Source organism: Buteo buteo, chromosome 5, assembly GCF_964188355.1.
Source record: "Buteo buteo chromosome 5, bButBut1.hap1.1, whole genome shotgun sequence".
Taxonomy (NCBI): domain Eukaryota; kingdom Metazoa; phylum Chordata; class Aves; order Accipitriformes; family Accipitridae; genus Buteo; species Buteo buteo.
In genome coordinates, this window is record NC_134175.1 from 42,605,994 (window position 1) to 42,624,854 (window position 18,861).

The 18,861-nt window shown below is 38.9% G+C and overlaps 1 protein-coding gene across 1 annotated transcript in view; it reads left to right on the forward strand.

Annotated features, from left to right (window-relative positions):
• The window catches only part of KALRN (kalirin RhoGEF kinase), a 532,592-nt gene that overhangs the window by 198,523 nt on the left and 315,208 nt on the right, over positions 1-18,861 (forward strand). Inside the window, exons 4-5 of the mRNA XM_075028813.1 lie at positions 11,570-11,762; positions 16,063-16,575. Of these exons, the coding sequence (XP_074884914.1) occupies positions 11,570-11,762; positions 16,063-16,575 (706 nt within the window). The remainder of the gene's footprint in view (positions 1-11,569; positions 11,763-16,062; positions 16,576-18,861) is intronic.

Sequence of the window (18,861 nt, forward strand, 5' to 3'; positions counted from 1 at the left end):
TTAGTTTATATTGTCAAAGCTATCTTTGCAAGCAGATGGGCTGGAAATCTAATTAAAAAAACCAAAAGCTTTGATTCTGGCAAAAAATAGCAAAATCTCTGGGACGACCCTAAATCCTCTGAATTAAATGGATGTTCTATGTCAATGCAGTTCTATTGTCCCACTTTATAAATAAAATATGAAGGGCTCTACTTTTACATAGACCCATAAATGTGCTCATTTATGAGTTTAATAAAGCATGTGTATTCAGTACAATTAGATAAGCATATGTATAGAGCAATAAATGCTCCCTATATAAAATCAGCACGTGTGTAACAGAGAATATAGCCCAGTACAGATAAATAAGCACATGCTTAGATTATTAAGTGATCTTGCTTAAGCTTTTGTGAATTAACCATGAAGCAGCCATGACTATTTGCAATTTGTATTACTTCTGCAATTATGTATCCTACCTGTGTCTGAAAATGTGGTAAATATGATACATTAATTGGAAGAATGGATTAGCCTCAATAAAGAAAAGTATAGTAACACCCATTTTACAGATGAAGAAAACTGGAGGTAGAGTTGAGCCACAGCACAGAAACACAAGAAGGAGGTGAGCAACCCAAGTAGGATTGCCTGACTCTCGGTCTCATCCGACTCTCGGTCTCTTCCAACTCTCGGTCTCATCCCCTGGACTGCAGTGCTCCAGCCAGATATAAAAAATGAATAAATTGTGAAGCTGTAATTGGAAGGAAAATACTTACATTTAATTGTGTTATCTCAGTGTCAGGGAGTTATACATAGTAGGCTTTTCTTATACTGGGTGATGTGTCCAATGTGAGGCTAGAGGTTTGCACAGCGACTGTGAAATGCTTTCAGTTGTTTCTTACCAGTTGTTGTCCGGGGGAGTGACTATGGTGGTTCAACCGGCTACAGAAACCCGCTGTATTAGGCCCATTGCTACTGTTATATTGCATTTCTTTAACTCACAGGTAGGAAACCCATTAGTCCGGTGGAGTAGACGTGGCCTGTGACATACCTTTGATTTGTCTCTTTGAAATCAAATGAGCCACTCAATATTAGGCCAAATATCCTTAGGTGCAGTGCTCCATGAATCTGCTCTGAGATTTTTATTACCGTGGGCTGGCTGATATCCACAATAAATTGTTAGAGTTTTCTGACTAGCAGATTCCTATCATTCCTATCCTGGCATACGTTAATTTGTCAATATGATTTTCAGGTCTGGCAGCAGGAAAAGCACCACCTGGGGTATGCAGTTCCTGAGATGAATAGGATGATGCACATTCACATGTGGCATTTGTGGATGGACTTGCCTGCGAAGTTTTATTGTGCTTTTGATAAGAAGCAATACAGCTAATAGCTGAAAGGGAGCAGGCGGTTGAAACTAGGCAATTATTTTTCAGAGCATTTATCTGAACCTGCTTTAGTTGACGAAACAGTTACTCTGGCTTTTTCCAATTAGTGGTGACCGACGGGAAGAGGTACTGGTGGACAACTGAAACTATTAGTGGTTGTGATGGAAATTTAGGATCGTAAGGGAAGCAGCCTTAAAACTGTGTTGGCATGACACCAATATGTGAGCTTCCATCAGGGTGGAAAGTGGCTTAGCATGATGGACTGTAAAACTGAGGGGACCGCACACTAGCATCTAGGGAGCTCAATCTCCTACAAAGGTGAGAGCATCTGAGGCTGGAGAAGTACCTCAAGTGCTCTTGGGAAGACAGGCAGAGACTTAGCTCAGAGACTCAGTTGAGGTCTGCACAGTTATTACCAGGCTTTGGTTCCATTATTCAACTGTTGGATTCATCTTTGCTTTCCAGAAGCTTTTTGGATCCAGCTTTCGCACTCTGGGGGTCAACAGTATCTTTTGCGTCTTCTGTTCCCTCTGAAATACCAAGTCATTGACTTGTTTGTGCTCAGTCAGCATCAGTGATTTTGATCTATCACATATTTATGCCTCCATGCAAATAATAAGGGATACCTTTCATCAAGTAGCTTCATTGGCGAGGCTTAGTCCCTGTTGCTAGACAGAGTGAGAGAGCCTGGCCTTGCTAGGAGACAGATTCAGAAAAAATCAGACGTGAGCTAGATGTTCGGAAGCTGGATTGTGAATAGCACATCAGTATCCACTGTCTCTTGAGGACTCAGTAAAAAGGACTTTTTCTCCACTCAGTGCCATCATGGTAGTTCCTTGAAAGAATGAGTAAAGTCTGCTGTGTAAAGGAATACACAAAAATTGATTTTACAAGTGTATCTTGTAACATAGTGTGATTCTGTAGCTTCAGAGCAAGCCCTTCTGGATGTAATACCACAGGCAGTCTTCACCCAGCCTGGCATGGCAGGAAGTATCTATCTGATAAGTGAACTATTTTGGGTAAATCATTGTGCCTACAAAGACCCGCTTTGTTTGTATACGGGTGGAGCTCCAAAAAAAAATGAGTACCACTGATTTATTAGTCATGGTCAGTCCCCATTGTCCAACCTGGGGAAAATGGAGGCATCAGCTTTTAAATCATACACTTATAAAGACAACTCAAATTCTCATGCGGTGTCTTCGCAAAACAGACTCATTGCAGGGACCGCAGAGTGTTTCTGGGATGTAGCACTCAACCTTTCCTCCTAACAGATGCACTTGTATCCAGTGTGTGTGCGCCCTGGCGGATGAGTGGACTCCGGCCAAAATCTTGTAAGCTTCAAAGAATGGTTATATCACTTCTGCTTAGGAGATAAAAACTGAAAAGCAAATCTCATGCTGAACTCTGCACTGCAAATGGGCTAAGTTACTTATTTGTGGAAGAAGCTGCTATTTTGAAGTACACATTTTGAAAAGAGGAAAAATCCAAACGGTTTAGAAATTTCTCACCAAAAATACCTCTAGAATTGTATGTCAATCAAAATACTTTGTTTTGATAAAAAGCAAAGATTTTGTTCTTTTTTTTATGTTGTCTGATCAAAAAAAGGAACAAAATAAAAAAAAATATTTCATCTGAAAAGGCCTAAACAGAATATTTTGCTGTTATAAAGGCCTTTTTTCAGTTTTTAATTCAGTACGCACATTCATGAGAACCTGCACTCATCATGAAACAACTTATTTTGAATTAATGTGTAATTTCTCATCTTTTCTCTTTAGTTCCTTATTTTAATTACAGCTCTTCTGTACATCGATGTACATTGCTCTCCTGTACTGCCAGGAGCAGCATATGAGAACTGATGAGTGCTTACTGCAAGAAATGTCAGTACTACTTAGAAAAAGTGATTTTAGCATCTTTGAAGAGTATTTTTTCCTGTCCTCATCTGTGAGCCCAACTGAGCCCTGGATCAGTGTGCTAGTCCCAGAGAGGTTATACCTGCTTACATCAGGACAGAATTTGGCATGGTGTCTGCCTCTGGACATATATTGGATTTCACCAGGTGCTGCTTGCTGTCTACTGTCTAAACCTACGTTAATCATTCTTTGCATGAGCCAAACATGTTTGCAGGCTTATTTATGCTATAAAAGGTCTTTCCACTATGGGTAACTCTGCCTCCCACAATGCATTTCAACGCAATGTATGTATTTGCAATCTGGAGACTTTCCATTCTGGGGTGGTTGTGTTTTACTATGATGACTGGAATTCCTGGAGCTGTTCACCATGCTCCATTCACTCACTTGTTAAGTCACTGATGCCTTGAACTGGTAAATCAGGATCCTAGGTCTAAGACCCCCCAGTAGTCATTGCCCAGATGAAGTATCCCTTTCCTTATGTGAAAATCTGGCAGTGTTGACTGTAGACTAAACTTTATAGTGACTGCATGTGAAATGGACTTCAGGGTCTCCTTGCTTGAACTACAAAAAACGCTCAAAGTGCAGGCAAATAGGTATATTTATTTTTTAAATCTTACTAGTTTGGCTGTGCTAAGCACAACCATATATATTTATTTCTCACCTGGAATCCAGTGGACTTGAATCTCCAAACATATTCTCAATACCCTCTGCTCATCCGAACCTTTTCAAGAATGGTGTGTTTATATTTCAACACAACTCTAATATTTATTTTTTCAGCAAATGTCAATAACATATAATTTTCATTTAGTAAAGCATTTTTGTTTTCTTTCTGCCAAATCATCTCAGATACAAGACTTTATATGCTCAAGAGATAGTTGAATGGTACTTGCTGTTCAAATATTTCTTTGTTGTAGTAATAAATCTTTAAATGTAGCCCTGCTTCAACAAAAACAAAGCCCTGATTAATTTCGTATTTATCTCAGCAGCTGTTTCAAGGAAGACCTGCCAGATATTGATCCAAATATAGTAGATGTGCAACAACAAAAGGGGAAGAGGGTAAATGGGTTTATATGAAGGCATCATTTACTAGCAGAAACTTAATAGGAATGTGAAAAATTATAATATTCGTCCTCCAGATTTGGCTTTAACAGCTGCAATCATGCATTCTTGGACACAGCTGTGTTTTATATCTTTGCTATTTGAATGAAGACAGGAAGCTTCTCAAATAATGTTTATTTGCTCAATTAAATAGGAGGACGAATGCCTGCAGAGCTCTGGGTCCCAGTTCTGCTCTGGAGTGTAATGATGTAGATCAGGATTTTTACCTGGGTAGAAGACAACACAACACAACACTGCTGAATCCTGACAGAGATACCACATGGGACCTGCACCTCTCACAACAACTCTCAGGAACTCATAGGATCATGGTTACTTATTGGGAAAAGGTTTTCTTACACCTAGCTGGTGTCTGAGTTCTTCCTAGCTTACATCATTTTACAACAGAATTGCTTTGACTTCAGAGCCATTTTTCTTGGAAGTAAAAATCAAATACCAAAATAAGTTACTTGCTTGAGAATAGCAGGAGCACCCGTTCTGGCACCAGTTAGCTTCTGCCAAAATATTTGGGTTTTTTTCTGTCTTTCTGTTCCCTCCTGTTGACATGAGGCCAGAGGTGGGGGTTGAATGTGGACATTGTGCAGCCCACACATCTGCATTCTTGTGCCATTCGCAATCACACCTCATGTCCCCTAAGAGCAGTGGCTGGAAACTAGAAACAGGAGGTTTGTCTCTGACTGGACCTCACTGGCTCCAAGTCTTTTTACAACATGTCAGTGAAATTTCTCTAGATCACTGCTTTATGTCCAGCTCCAGCCAGTATGAAACTGGCTTCGATTTCTTTCTCTTTTTAAAAAAGAAAAGTGAGAATGAGTGATTCCTTTTCAGCACTGTGAAAGAGAAGAAACAAATTCAGGTCACAGTAAGGAAGAAAGGATTAATTGGAAATGGAGGCTGTATGACTGTTTCTCCTCTAATTACAAAAAAGCATTGTGAAACCAAGTTAGAAAATGTAAGAAGGAAAATCTAGGATGAAGTCTGTCTACCTACAGTCTTTTAAGTAGCTGAAGTTCTCTGGTGGGAGCTTTCTGTGAATTGTTATTCCAGAGTAATGGTGCTTTCAGGATGCGCATCACTAACTTCCTCTGACGGTCACTGATATACTAGCATATAAGGGAGATGTGAGGATTAGCAGTCACAGGTGTCCTGGGATCTTTGGAAGACAAACTGCCTCATCATGCCGAACAGCCACAGTCACTAGGGGATGTGGGTGACAACTCAGACTGACGGTGTGAAAGTTCAGGAACATACCTGGTAACTGTGATAATGAGCAAGGTACATTTTGCTTAAAAGTATTAAATGGAGTAAAATATTTTAATAACCAATGCTGATTCAGGAGGGCTTGACAAGCAGGTCTACTAGAAAGGACTTTTATCTGGTCCTCTAAATGTATTGGAAAGTATATTATGAATATAGATGACTGACTCTATTGACAAGGTGATCTTCAGGCTCAACATGGTAACGTAGAACCAAAGTATGAAAGTCAGTAAGTGATGCTGATTATAAACCTCCCCATCCAGCTTCATTTTCAAGCTGAGTAAACAAGCCACAAACAAGATGAATAAAGAATTGCTATTGATCAAAAATATTAACACATAAGTTACTGAAGTGATCCTTAGCACATTTTGATATGAAAACCAGACAGTGGAGTTAGGTTGGTCTCAGTATGAAATGAGGCCTTTGGGATAATAGTCTGTGCTTGGAGGCTTTCACATACCCATTTTTCTCCTCTTCTCTCCCTTTTCCACCCTCAGCTTGTGAATCAATTGGCTGACTACAGCCACATTTGTCAAAGGAATGGTGACCTCAAAAAAAAATTAACTTCCTGCAGATTGTGTGCTTACAAATTGATGCTTGTAGAGCTACTTGTTATGCTGAGAGTGTCTCTTGACAAGGTTATGCTGACCCTCCTTAAAGGAGATCTTGCTCTCACTGTTAACAAATCATATTTTGAATGAGATGCTATACATGTAAGATCTGTGCTTTTAGTGGTCCAATAGGCGTGTTAAATGTGCTTCTTTGTCAATAACTCATGACTGCAAAATGGGAATGGAGATATTGTGTTATTTCAGCTAATCAAGTGCTGGAGCTTCTAAATGCCAGAAGCTTTGGCCAAACTGTAAGGATGAAAAATACACATAATCAATGATAGGTATTTGAAAGTTTAATCAGAAAGCATGAAGTCCTTAAACTCATTTGGTACCCAGCAAGCCAGCTCTTGCCAAAGAAAACACAATTTAGAATGTGCCTGAATTAAAGAGGAAATTTGAGAAAATAACCTTATGAATGTACCCTAGAAACCAAAATAGAGGCATTTATTTTGACAAAATTATCACATCTGCTTCTGAGTTTCAATTTTATGCTTTTTTAAAAAAATCCAGAACATAAGTATTGTTTTCATAAATATTCTAGGGTATTTTTATTAAACTTAGAAGCTGGTCTTTGTCTTTGCTTAAAAGCAGTGTAGCAACTGAAATGACATATCAACTATCAAATATTTTGTGCTCACCGTTGCAAATCTAGTCCAGATGAGCACAGCCAAAAGGCTGATAGATTGACCAAATACCTTGATCTGAGTGTTTTCTCCAGTTTCTGGTCAAATATCAATACTGGAAAAAATTAAGCACCACACTCAACATTAATTGCCATCCTAAAATGATTACTTGTGCATAATAGATATGTGGATTAATGTAGCATCTTGGGAGCCAAGGATAAGGCATGTCTTGCTTGGACAGTGTAGAAGAAGCTTGATTGCTACTGATGCTTTTCCCGATCAATTGCTAAACTGGGAATGGTTTGAGTTATAGCTTTTAAACAATAAATTTGATAAACATGGCTAGACTATTGAAAAGGAACCTAGGGTCATTTCCTCAGTACATGTTGAGGTAACTGAAGAAAAATGACTGACTGTCAAAGATGACAAATCTTCACAGATTGCTCTGACTCACCAGAGTTCATGGGTGCTTTATTATGTCTTCACAAGGCCAACTTTTTTGGATCCTATCAATAGCTGTAACTGTTTGGATATTGCAACTGAAATTTTGGCCTTTTTAATTTTTTTTTAACTAAATTGTCTATGAGTTGTCCCCACATTTATGTAAGCCTCTTGTACTTTCACAGAACGTGTTCAGTTGTAGTTTTGTAGACTGTTATTATTTTTAATTCTTTGGATTTGCATTTATAATTTCCTGAAGAGTAATTTTTTGGAATTCATTCTAGACAGCTGAAGACTGTAGTATGAATATAGGTATCTGGAGACCTCCACCAAGGCAGACTCCTTAGACAAACACAGTATGACAGATGATCCCTGCCCTGAAGAGCTTACAGTCTAAATAACGTTCTTATCTCCCTCTTCTTTCTCTGAGGTATTAGTACCTGATTAGTATCCAGCTGCCTGCTTGTGTAGTGTAAGTGCTCTCAAAGGCACCCCTCTCCACACCATGCTCCGCAATGAAAATTAGAAATAATGAGCAGGCAGCTTTCTGGCTTTCAACAGTTTCAACACTGTTAAATAATAGTTTTTGACAAGCAGGTTTAGAAATCAGGTGCTAATTTTCTGCAAAGAGTCAGAGAAGGATGTGTGGAATTATCACTGTCCTGCAGAGATCAAATTCTGTAGATGAGAGGACAGACCCACAGGTCTTGTTACAGGTTGTTACCATTCAACTCATTAAAGAAAAAAATTGCAAGCAGAGCCACTTCTGCAAGACTGTGAGCAAGGCTTTTGAAATAGACTTAGATGTGCTCAAAATGATAAATACCATCCATTTGTACATTATCTGTACTATAATTGAAAAGGCATACCCATCTTTTCACTTCTTATATTTCATACCGGAACTTACATGCTTATGTGACCAATCAAGTAGGGAAATCTTCTTTGTAATTAAGAACATTGCAGTGAGTTTTGTATTATTAGTGAAATACTTGTTACTTCTTGACATGTTTTGAACCTAAGAAATCTATGATTATTCTCCTTCCTTTCCTCCTCCATCCCTGCATCCTATCATTTTCATACTTGAAAGCGTACTAAGCTTGTTGAAAATTTGGTCTAGTTATAAGGAGTGTGGATAGTGCTGGTAGGGAATGGCTGCTTATTGCCTCTTCCAGGACAAGAATTAGGAAGCATCTTGACCCCTACCTGTGGGCTGATGTCCCAGCCTGGCCTGCAGGGTCAGTGGCTGTTCTTCTGTGTCCACCCGAAAAAGCTGGGGAATCATTACCCTTTCTTCTTCCACTAAAAACATGCTGTAAAGTCTCCAAAAACCTGAAAGTAGAAATTTAGTGTGCTGTGGAGTGTTTTTTCACACACACATGCTTAGGCATGGTGTGCCAATGGGAATGGCCAGCAGTACTGTCTGCTCCCTCCACTGCTTCTCTGCACTTCCAGGGTCAGTAGAGGCTGTAAACCTTCAGTAAACACAGGATCCAGCCCGTAGTTACATATCTTAGTTCCCTATCTGGAATATGTATCTTACTGCAGGCTGAACTTCCAGTCATAGTGGTATGTAGTCGTGGGTGTCAAGATGGTATCACACTGCCTACACTCTAAAGCTGGGGGCAGGGTCTGATTTTGGGTCTGTTTGGGTCTAGGTCTAAGACTTCAGTTCAGGTTCATAAATGGAAGACTTCAGTCCCTCAGGACGTTCCTGTTCTGCTTACTGAAACAGTTTTTTCTGTGGTTCATCAGTAAGTATTAAGTTATTGTTTTAGATCAGATTTGGTAAATTGTCAGGTTGGCAGCAGCCATGGGGAGTTGGATTGAAGTTAATATTGGCTGTGCCTTGCTGTGGTTGCAATGGGGGGTGGGTATTTATTTATTTATGTTAGAAAAGACAGATTCCACTTACCTATTACTGTGTCTACTGTTGGGGCTCTCCATATGCCCGTGTGGCTCCTGGATCTCTTTGTCAAATGTTTGAAGAAAAATCAATCCTTGGAAAAGTCAGTTCAGTATAACAGGGATCGGTGACTTGGCAGAAGTTTCTGAAGACCCTATAAAGCTTTGTAAGAAAAAAAACACCAAAACACAAAACCCCTTCTGTTCATCCCTTTCTGATTTGATTCTTTGTCTCGGCTCTCGTTCCAAAGGGCAAGAGGCACTAGCACCACCAACAAAGGTTCTTTTACAGCCTTTTTTGGCATTAGTTATGGAAGGATCAGATGTCTGACCTTTCAGCAGTAGGTAAAAGGAGAATAAAAAGATCTATATTCCTGACAATGTTTGGAAGTGCCTGGTCTCCCTACTTTTTCTTTGTACTGACTGTTGTATGTGGTGTGCTCTAGATGTGCCAATAATGTTAAGGCAGAGGACCAAGCTTGTTGGCTTTGACTGCTCCTTCCTGGCACTAAGTTGAGACTGTTCAAGTTAGCAAACTCTCTTAAGATGGCAAAATCTGCTTTGCCATGGAGCGGTCCATCTGTGCGCAAATCTTTCTAGATAGTAGTAAAGTCACCAAGGACTTTTATTTTTAAGTTATATATATTAATCCAGCGTGCCTCCTATGAAGGATATCCCTGTCCTTGTTCCAGCCCAGAAACCTAGTTGTAAGCTTTATATAGTTGTTTTCAGTGAGGTATGTAGGAGCTGGATCTTATTAGCAGAAAGAGTGCTTTAAGAATTTAGGGAGGTAGAGTATAGTGAAAATTATCCTGTATGTTTGTGCACTGAGGGTATTCGTGTGGAGGCTAAACAGAGTCTTACAATTTCTGCATTAAAGCCATACTTAATAATATCTTTCCTCAACATATTTCAGATTCATTCCAGTGATATCAACACTTGCTATTTTTAATTATCTTACATATGCCTTTATGTCCACAATATTGATCCTATTTATGTTGATGGCCAGTTTGCAGAAAGGTCAAAGGTGCTATATTCATGTATTAAAGAGGATTTCTTGTTCTGTATCTCACTGTTGCATTAATTATATAAAATATGTTCATGTTCTGCCATGTTTCTCTTCTTTCTCAACTGTTCTTTCTGTTTTCATCTTCCTTTCCTGTTTCCACACTTCCTTTCTTCCAACAGCTTCTTCTTCTGTGGAAAAAGCTGTGACCTCCATTTCACCTTAAAAGAAAAAATAAAATTAGATCAGTAGGTAGACCAATCTGGCATATTTAGTGCATCACCAATGAATTTTACTCATTTACCATACCGATAATATTACTGGGGATGGGGAATTTCACATTTTGTGCAAGTGCTTGAGGCCTAAAGCTCTCAAGACTTCAACACCATGCATGGCAGATATATTAGCAGGTCAGTCAGAGGAGTAGACACTTCCTAAATCTCATCAAATGTTGGATGCTGCAGATGGAGGATGATACTTTTGAGCCATACCTCTTTTTCTGAGGAGCAATACTACGCCCCTGGAAAAACTATGCTGAAAGCTGCCCAGATTTGACTTGAATCAACATGTCCTTTTATTCTTTCTCCTCTCTTCTCCTGTGGAAAAAGGGAAGATGTATTTGGAAGTTAATGCTCTGGTGCTTTTGGGCCCTATGCACTGCCAATGACCAGGCCAGATAACTATCTTGAACTTTTGAGAAGGGAAGAGTACAGGCTGGCAGAAAAGTATGGCTGCAGATTGAAAAAGATCCAGCAACATTTGGAAGATCAATCAGGAGGGGAAAGGGCCCCATTTTAACAGTGCACATGCTGAGTCACAAGGACCTTCCTTTCAGGGAATGATTGCCAGGCGCTTTTCTGGATATTAGACTTTTTAAAAAGACCTTAAAGGAGCCACTGAAAATGAAGGCACCCAAATTCACAAGTGGCCAGCAACGTCAAGGCACAGGACCCTGCCTGTTGGCTTTGGATGTGGATTGAATTTAGTATGTTGAAAGCCGAATCCGTTGTATGTACACATAAATAGCTTCCATACAGATATATTTGATTCTGTTTTCAATTGTGTGAAACTATGTATGTTTTCAGTGAAAATTTGAACTGCATGTATTTGGGAAACTAGAGATTAAACTGTAATATATACACTTGATTGGCATATAAATTAGATAATGGTAAAATTAATATAGTCTTTCATATAGCCTTCAAGCTGTACTATCTTTTGCCCTTTATTTTGAAGTATATAATTCTTTGCTTTGCTCTGAAGCAGTGAACACTAGCAACAGAAGTTAAGGCTCAGTGTGACTGTCCACAATATTAATTATCTTGGTATGCATTTATTCCTACAGCGAGGATGTTTGCAAACGAGGATTCACTGTTATTATTGATATGCGGGGATCCAAATGGGATTTGATCAAGCCTCTCCTCAAGACCCTTCAAGAAGCTTTTCCTGCTGAGATTCATGTTGCCCTGATTATAAAACCTGATAATTTCTGGCAGAAGCAGAAAACAAACTTCGGCAGTTCCAAGTTCATCTTTGAGGTGAGAGCCATATCAGAGATGTATGGTAAAGCATTATCTCTGATAAGAAATGTTCTTCAGGTAAAAAAAAAATTCCCAAGCCCTGTGATTGAGAGAAAAAAATACATCTGAGGATTGTTTGCAGGAGTGGGCTTATGCCCTGGCATCGAATTGCCTTCTGAGCACACTGGTGGAAAAGGATGCACGTGTCATGTCAGAGGTTCACACACATAATTCACTTTGGTGAGGGTTTTTTTGTGGTATTTATTTTTGGTGGTGTTGCATTCAGTCTTTCCTTTGTTTCTCTTAGGAAAAAACCCCACCAAATCAGTCAGTATATTAAAGACAAAGTCCTCTAGATGCTAACGTATGGGTTTGTTAGTTGACCTCTACCCAACTTCAGGTAGTGGCTTTTTTTTATAAAAGACTTTTATATTAAATGTGTCTATATATTGTCACCGCTTTAATTTAATCGATATTTACAATTCAGGGGTAACATTAAAAACTCATGTTAATGATAAGGTGCCTCGGGCAGGTTATTTGAGAAGTAACCAATATACAACTGCATAATTAAAGGGAATTTTACTAACTTTGTCATTAGCAAAGACAAACTATCTATGTTCTCTTAGTGCACTTTAGTTTTCTGTGAATTTCAGCTTCTTACCCAAAGAGAAGCAAAGCTTAGGTGCATAAAGTGCTCATACATCAGTCATGCCCAGCCATTAGTTAGTCATGTGTTGTTTTTTTCTAATTTGCTGAGAAACAATTCTGTTGTTAGCTGTCTTACTTATCAATCCATTAATTTCAGAGACACACTCAGATTTTGCATCTCTGGAACTTGGAAGAGAATTTGACTATAGTTGTTAATGTTGAGTGCAATGGAAGACTATATTTAAGTATATATTTAAGATCTGTTGAAGTCAGTGTGATATAAATATGTCCTTATTTTCAACCTCTTCTTAAAAGCACTCTTGAATTGCAATGGGCAACTAGATTGGTATTGAGCATTAACAAACATTTACATTATTATCACAGCTTAAGTATTTGTACATTTTTTCCCCCTTTGTCTCACAAAAAACAGTCAGCTCATAAATTTTGCTTTGTTTAAATGGGTCTTTACCTTCCTTGCCTACCTATGAAGACTCAGCCATCAAAGTAACTTCCACTTGCTATCCCCTATGTGCCTTTGAAAGCAAGGCTGCGTTCAGTATAGGTTTATGTCACCTCCAGAGATTCCTCACACTTACTGAAATTGCTGCTCCTGGCAGAAGTGCCTGCCATTACAGTGCAATGAGATTGGCAATGTTGCCTGTGGGGAACGAGGCGGGTCAGGGCAGTGGGAAGGAGAAAGAAGATGTAGGGGTACAGAAGAACATGGAGCAGGAGGGAGCCTGTGCAGAGACTTGTAATAGAATAGCTTTTGGGGATGGGGAGCTTCTGTTTAAAATACATATGGGCACTAAGGGGCAGTCTCACAGTAGCCCAAGACAAGACAGCTTATACATGTATATTCAACACTGAGTTTCAATCCTCCAGTGCATTAGTAAACAAAAGCAATGTCTTCCTAAAGCTTCAAAACCTAGAAGTGAAGTAACAGAGTTCAAATATATATTTTTAGAACATTTGTTTGTTTTTGAAATGAATTAATACTTTCTAGAGTCTTGACTTTTTTTTATAGTGTGGAGTTGGTGCGATGATAGTGAAGAGTAAACTGTGCCATTCTTCATAGCTACAGCTCTGAGTCTGTATTGTGTTAAAAGCTCTAAACTCATTTGCTATACATGCTGACACACATTAAGGGTATTTCTATTTTGTGTGTGTGCCTTTGAGCCTTAGGCTGTCTGCTGGGCTGTTGACATGGGTGTCTGTAAAGATTCATAAATTTTTGGACCAGAGAGGAGAATCTGCTTTTGCTGACTGTTGGACCACCTGCAGACACTCAGAATTGATGAGTCCTTCAATTCTAAAATTTGAAAAAGATTTCTTAAGCTGTGGTCCACCGTGCAGTAGAACCCCTGCAACATACATACCACAATCCAGGAACTTCTGTTTTAAAGGATTTTTGTGGATGCCGCTGCTTATCGGTAGGCTTAGGGTCTGGGGCAGCTCACGCTCTCTCGTAAGAAGAACTGTGAATATCAAATAAGCATTGCAGGTCAATATGACTCACATATATTTGATTTATGTAGGGCAGCGCACAGGTACCCTCTCTGCACTGAACCATCATGGTGATTTCCCACAGCTGTGATCAAACACGAGGTCCTTGGCAGGAACAGACTGCAGTGGAAGGCAATGGAAGTCTCTGTTGAATTACTCCATCTACAAACTCAGCAGTAACCAGTGTCGGTTTAAGGCCAGATTCTGCTTTTCAGCTTAATGGAAGCATTATGCATGTTCCAGCGCAGTGTATGACCCTTATTGGAGGCTAATGATCTGATTTTGTGTTGTGAGACTCTGGCAGAATGATGCTGTGTCACAGTCCAGAGGGTGAAGCATGCTCGCAGATCATCAAAGAAAAGAGAAAAAAAAGGGTTTGATTGACATATGTGGACTCCAAAGCTTCCTGTCACTTTTAGGAATGGACCTTGCAGATTAGTTAGCATTAATTCAGATGTGCCTTCAAGATTATTTTCTTTCTCCTGCTGAAAGTGTTTAAATAGTGGTTAGCACTTTTTAAAGTGATTTCTAAAAGAAAGATAGGTGATGCCTGAAAGACAGTTACTTTGTCTTACCACCTACCTGCCTAACTAAGGTTGTTTTCATGAGAGTTTCAAGAACTCCTTAAAGAAACAAATCTAAATAAAGAAATTTGCTGCAGAATTCAATGAAATGTAAGGCCTTTCTGCTATATCATCATGTCAAATTCTTTTCATGATAAGAGTAGTGTTTGCATTAGCTTGACACACTGTAGGGGGAATGCCCAGGTATTAGCCATGAAGAGAAGTCTTTTCTTGACAGGCAGTTAAACTCTAAATTGAATTATCTTCAGTGGGTCAGTGTCCAGGTCAAGAGGTTTAGAAATTTGAAATCCCTGTGAAGCTACATACTTACTTTCCCATTGTTTGTTGTTTCTTCCCTCTGTCCTCCCCCTTCCCCAAAGCAAGGAACATTGCAAGAAAGTTTTAAAATAATCTTTCTGCTGATCATAAGTTCAATACAGTCCCAATTTTAGTACACTGCAGAATGCCTGATATTTTTAGATGGATACAAATTGGAAGAAAAGCCTATTATTAACTTTAAACCAGTGGGCAGCCTGCTATTTTGGACATAATTCAGGATTGTGGACAGGACTTGAGGTATTTTTCTTTGTAGATGACTTTACAAGATTGCTGTTATTATTGGGTACCTCCATCTCTGAAGAGCACAAACTATGACATTCTTTAGAGGCCTTATCTTTAGGGGATAGATGCTCAGTCACTGATGAACATCACAAGCCTTTAAGAGATACCAACTTGTGTGTTAACATGAAAGCACTGAAGATCTCTAATAACATAAGAAACGTTATGCTCATATTTCAGAAAAAAATAATTTGGCTAAAATAAATGGGAAGAGCCATTAGTTGTTGTGTCCTTAAACTATAATCTGCTTTCCAGGCACCCAGTGCATTTCTCTATCACTGATTACTGAGTCTGAATGAATTAAAACCATCTCTCATTGATTATGTATGATTCATGAGCAGTACTTTCTATTAGCAATAAATTCTAATTGTTAATACTCCAATGACATTTCACTTTTGCATTGATTTTGGCTTAATTACATTAGAAATTACTACATGAAAGAGCTCTGCCTGTGGCAAAAGCCAACTGGAATAATCTGGAAGAAAAACCCAGCATATTCTGTGTTTTGACAGGTCAGAATACCTGCTTCCATTCATAAGCCTAAAACTTTTGCTGCTGTATAGCCACTAGCCTGAGTTCAGCACAAATAGCAGAATCCCTGTAATACCGTGTACTTTTTTAGTGAACAATCATGTCCAGATGTCCAACAGCTGCAGTAAGAAATCTTCAGTGTCCAACTGGGTTAAACTAATCTATGGCAGAAGCATCCTCATTATATGTTTTTGATAGTCAGGCCAGCTGAAAAAGATAGACATTATTCCAGTAAATATAATGTCTTTTAATAAATAAATCAATGCCATTAATAGAAAAGTTTCCAATCCAGTCAGTTCATTGAAGTTAAACATAGTTCTCAGCATCTTTGACAACGTTCCTTCAATTATGTATTGATGAAGAAAATAATCCCTTCATGCTATTTATGGATTGCACTATTATTTCTGATTAGACAGTCACTGATTCAAATGCTGTCATTTTCCCTCCCTTAGACAAGTATGGTATCTGTTGAAGGCCTGGCAAAACTCGTAGATCCTTCTCAACTGACAGATGAGTTTGAAGGATCCTTGGATTACAACCACGATGAATGGATAGAGTTGCGCGTCTCCTTGGAAGAGTTTTTCAACAGTGCCATCCATTTATTATCAAGGCTGGAGGATCTCCAGGAAATGTTGGCTAGGAAGGAGTTTCCAGTTGATGTTGAGGGCTCAAGAAGGCTGATTGATGAGCACACGCAGCTTAAGAAAAAAGTGATTAAAGCTCCTGTGGAAGAACTGGATCGTGAGGGTCAGAGGTTATTACAATGCATAAGATGCAGCGATGGTTTTTCTGGTAGGAACTGCATTCCTGGAAGTGCAGATTTTCAAAGTCTTGTTCCAAAGATCACCAGCCTTTTAGACAAGCTGCATTCTACCCGGCAACACTTGCACCAGATGTGGCATGTCCGCAAGTTGAAACTGGACCAGTGCTTTCAACTCCGGCTTTTTGAGCAAGATGCTGAGAAGGTAGGGAATAATCTGTTCCTTTCATACTCTAACCAAGAGTTTATTGCAAGGACACTGTGACCATTTTTTCTATAATTAGCAACATGAGATATTTATCACAGGTGTAAATCTCATGTTGCCAACAGATGTACTTTATGTGACTCGTAAACCAAATTCACTGAATCGTTGGATGTAGCAGGCATAATGATATCCAAGAATAACTTGTCTGTGTCACTTTTGATGAAAGTTAATCTGCTTTTTTGTGTCACAACGGGTACATTTGGTAGACATTAGCACGAGAATCAGGCTTTTTTTTCAAGTTTCTTTTACTAAGCTTATGAATATATTTATCTACATGTCACAGCACCTAAAGAAGAATGATTTTAGGGTTTGATTCACTATGATTATTGTTTGCACTTCTTGCAAGTCTATGGAAAATTTGTAGTTTAAATCCTCCTAATTGTTATCTCAAACATTTTCAGTTTCCCTTTCCTAGGAAATTGCAACAGGATTTGCAACTGGTAAAATCTTTAGTAATGGCTTTGTACCAAGGACATGGCCACTTAGTTCCCACAGCATGAGATCTGAGACTGTGTTTAAGTTAAACATATAAACAGACCAAGAGAAAGTATTCTGAAATGACAGCAGCATGCAAAACTCAGTGTGGCTGTTTTGCATTAAAAAGCACATAAGGATGGCATTTGAATTCATGCCTGACACTGAGTCAGTGGCCAAGATTTCTGTTCACCAGTACAAGACCTTATTTGAGAAATATTTAACATTAAACTATTCCATAGAGATTGCATTGCAACTTCATATTTCTTAGGCGTTTGTAATGTAGCATGTCAGCCTGAAAAGCACATAGGGTGTCTCAAAATGAAATACAGTGTACAACAGTATTTAGAGCAGTAGAAGTACAGGTGAGTAACATGGCTTTAGGAACCTGTAGTTTCACAGGTGTACAGTACCGCTAGAGTTATATCCCTATTCCCTGCCTCTTCAGAAGATACTCTTTCAGGAACCTGTAGTAGATAGGGAAGTCCCCTGCAAGTGAAGCATAGCAGCTTGTCATGTTTGTTGAAAAGACTGGCTAAAAAACAATCAGAGTTCTCTAAACAGGTGTCATACACACCACCACCTACAAATTTCAGTAATACACAATAAAGCAGGCTTCTTACTAATTGTAGTGTTTGTGTGCTGTTTGCCTCTGGAAGCATATGCGGGTACTGATTTCGGTGAATTTATTTTAGAAAACTGTTGTGCTAGAGTCTTGGCAGTCTCACTTTCTTAACGTAGAAGTGCTTGACATCTTGTTAGGTGGTTTTGTGAGAAGTCTTTGCTGCACATTTAAAATTCTAGGCCACAGAAGTAGGGTATTCTCAGTGGAAGGTACTGAGCTCTGGGACTCATGTTTATGTAGTCTGTATATCCATCAAAAGCACCAATCTCTGAATCTTCTCCACTTAATGTATGATCCAATTGTTTCACTAATGTGTCTGCCTGGACCCAGGAGGAATAGCAAAAGTAATGCAGACCTCATCTGCAGGGAGATCTCACTAAGGATGATTTTTTTAATCAGCTGCAAATTAATATTATTTTTGAAACATCAAGAAGCAGCACATTGCTGAGAAAATATAATCTTCTGTAGTGCAGAGCAAGACACAAGACATTGGTTTTCAATGCATGTACTAAATATCTCTAAGGGATGCTAGGACTGAAAAGGCTCCATCATTGTATAATCAATCCTCCCATTGGGAAAACCTTGAATTCAGATGACTCCCTCTAAAATGAGAGTCACTGCAGCATCACTCAAGAATGCATAAGAGCAGAGTTTTTCTTCTAAATGCTACAATTTCTTCTTCTTCTCCCTTTTCCTTGTGTGTCACATGCTATAAGGAGATCACTCACTGCTGTCCCTCCTAGCAGTGGCTGTATTTCAGTGCTTCAGTCTGGATTTTCAGTTTCTTTGGGATTATTCAGATGACCACTGCTTACTAACATAATTTTTTGTTTTTATTTACAATTATTATTTTCTATTATTATTTAGCATATTATTATTATTAATTTTATAAGATGAAAGGCTCTCAGATAAAGTCAGCATCTGAGAAGTTCTTCTGCAGTGTTGAAGGAAGTCCCCAATATAGTTTTCCTTTCTCTCTCCTGAACAGGAGTAAAAGGCTGGTGTGAAACAAGTCTGAGCATTGTGACAGCTAGGTTCTTTGCATATGTTATTCTGAGGTTGTTAAGTGAAAAATTTAGGCAAGTCAGCAGGTAAATGAAACTTTTGACGTGAAGGAAAAAGCAGTG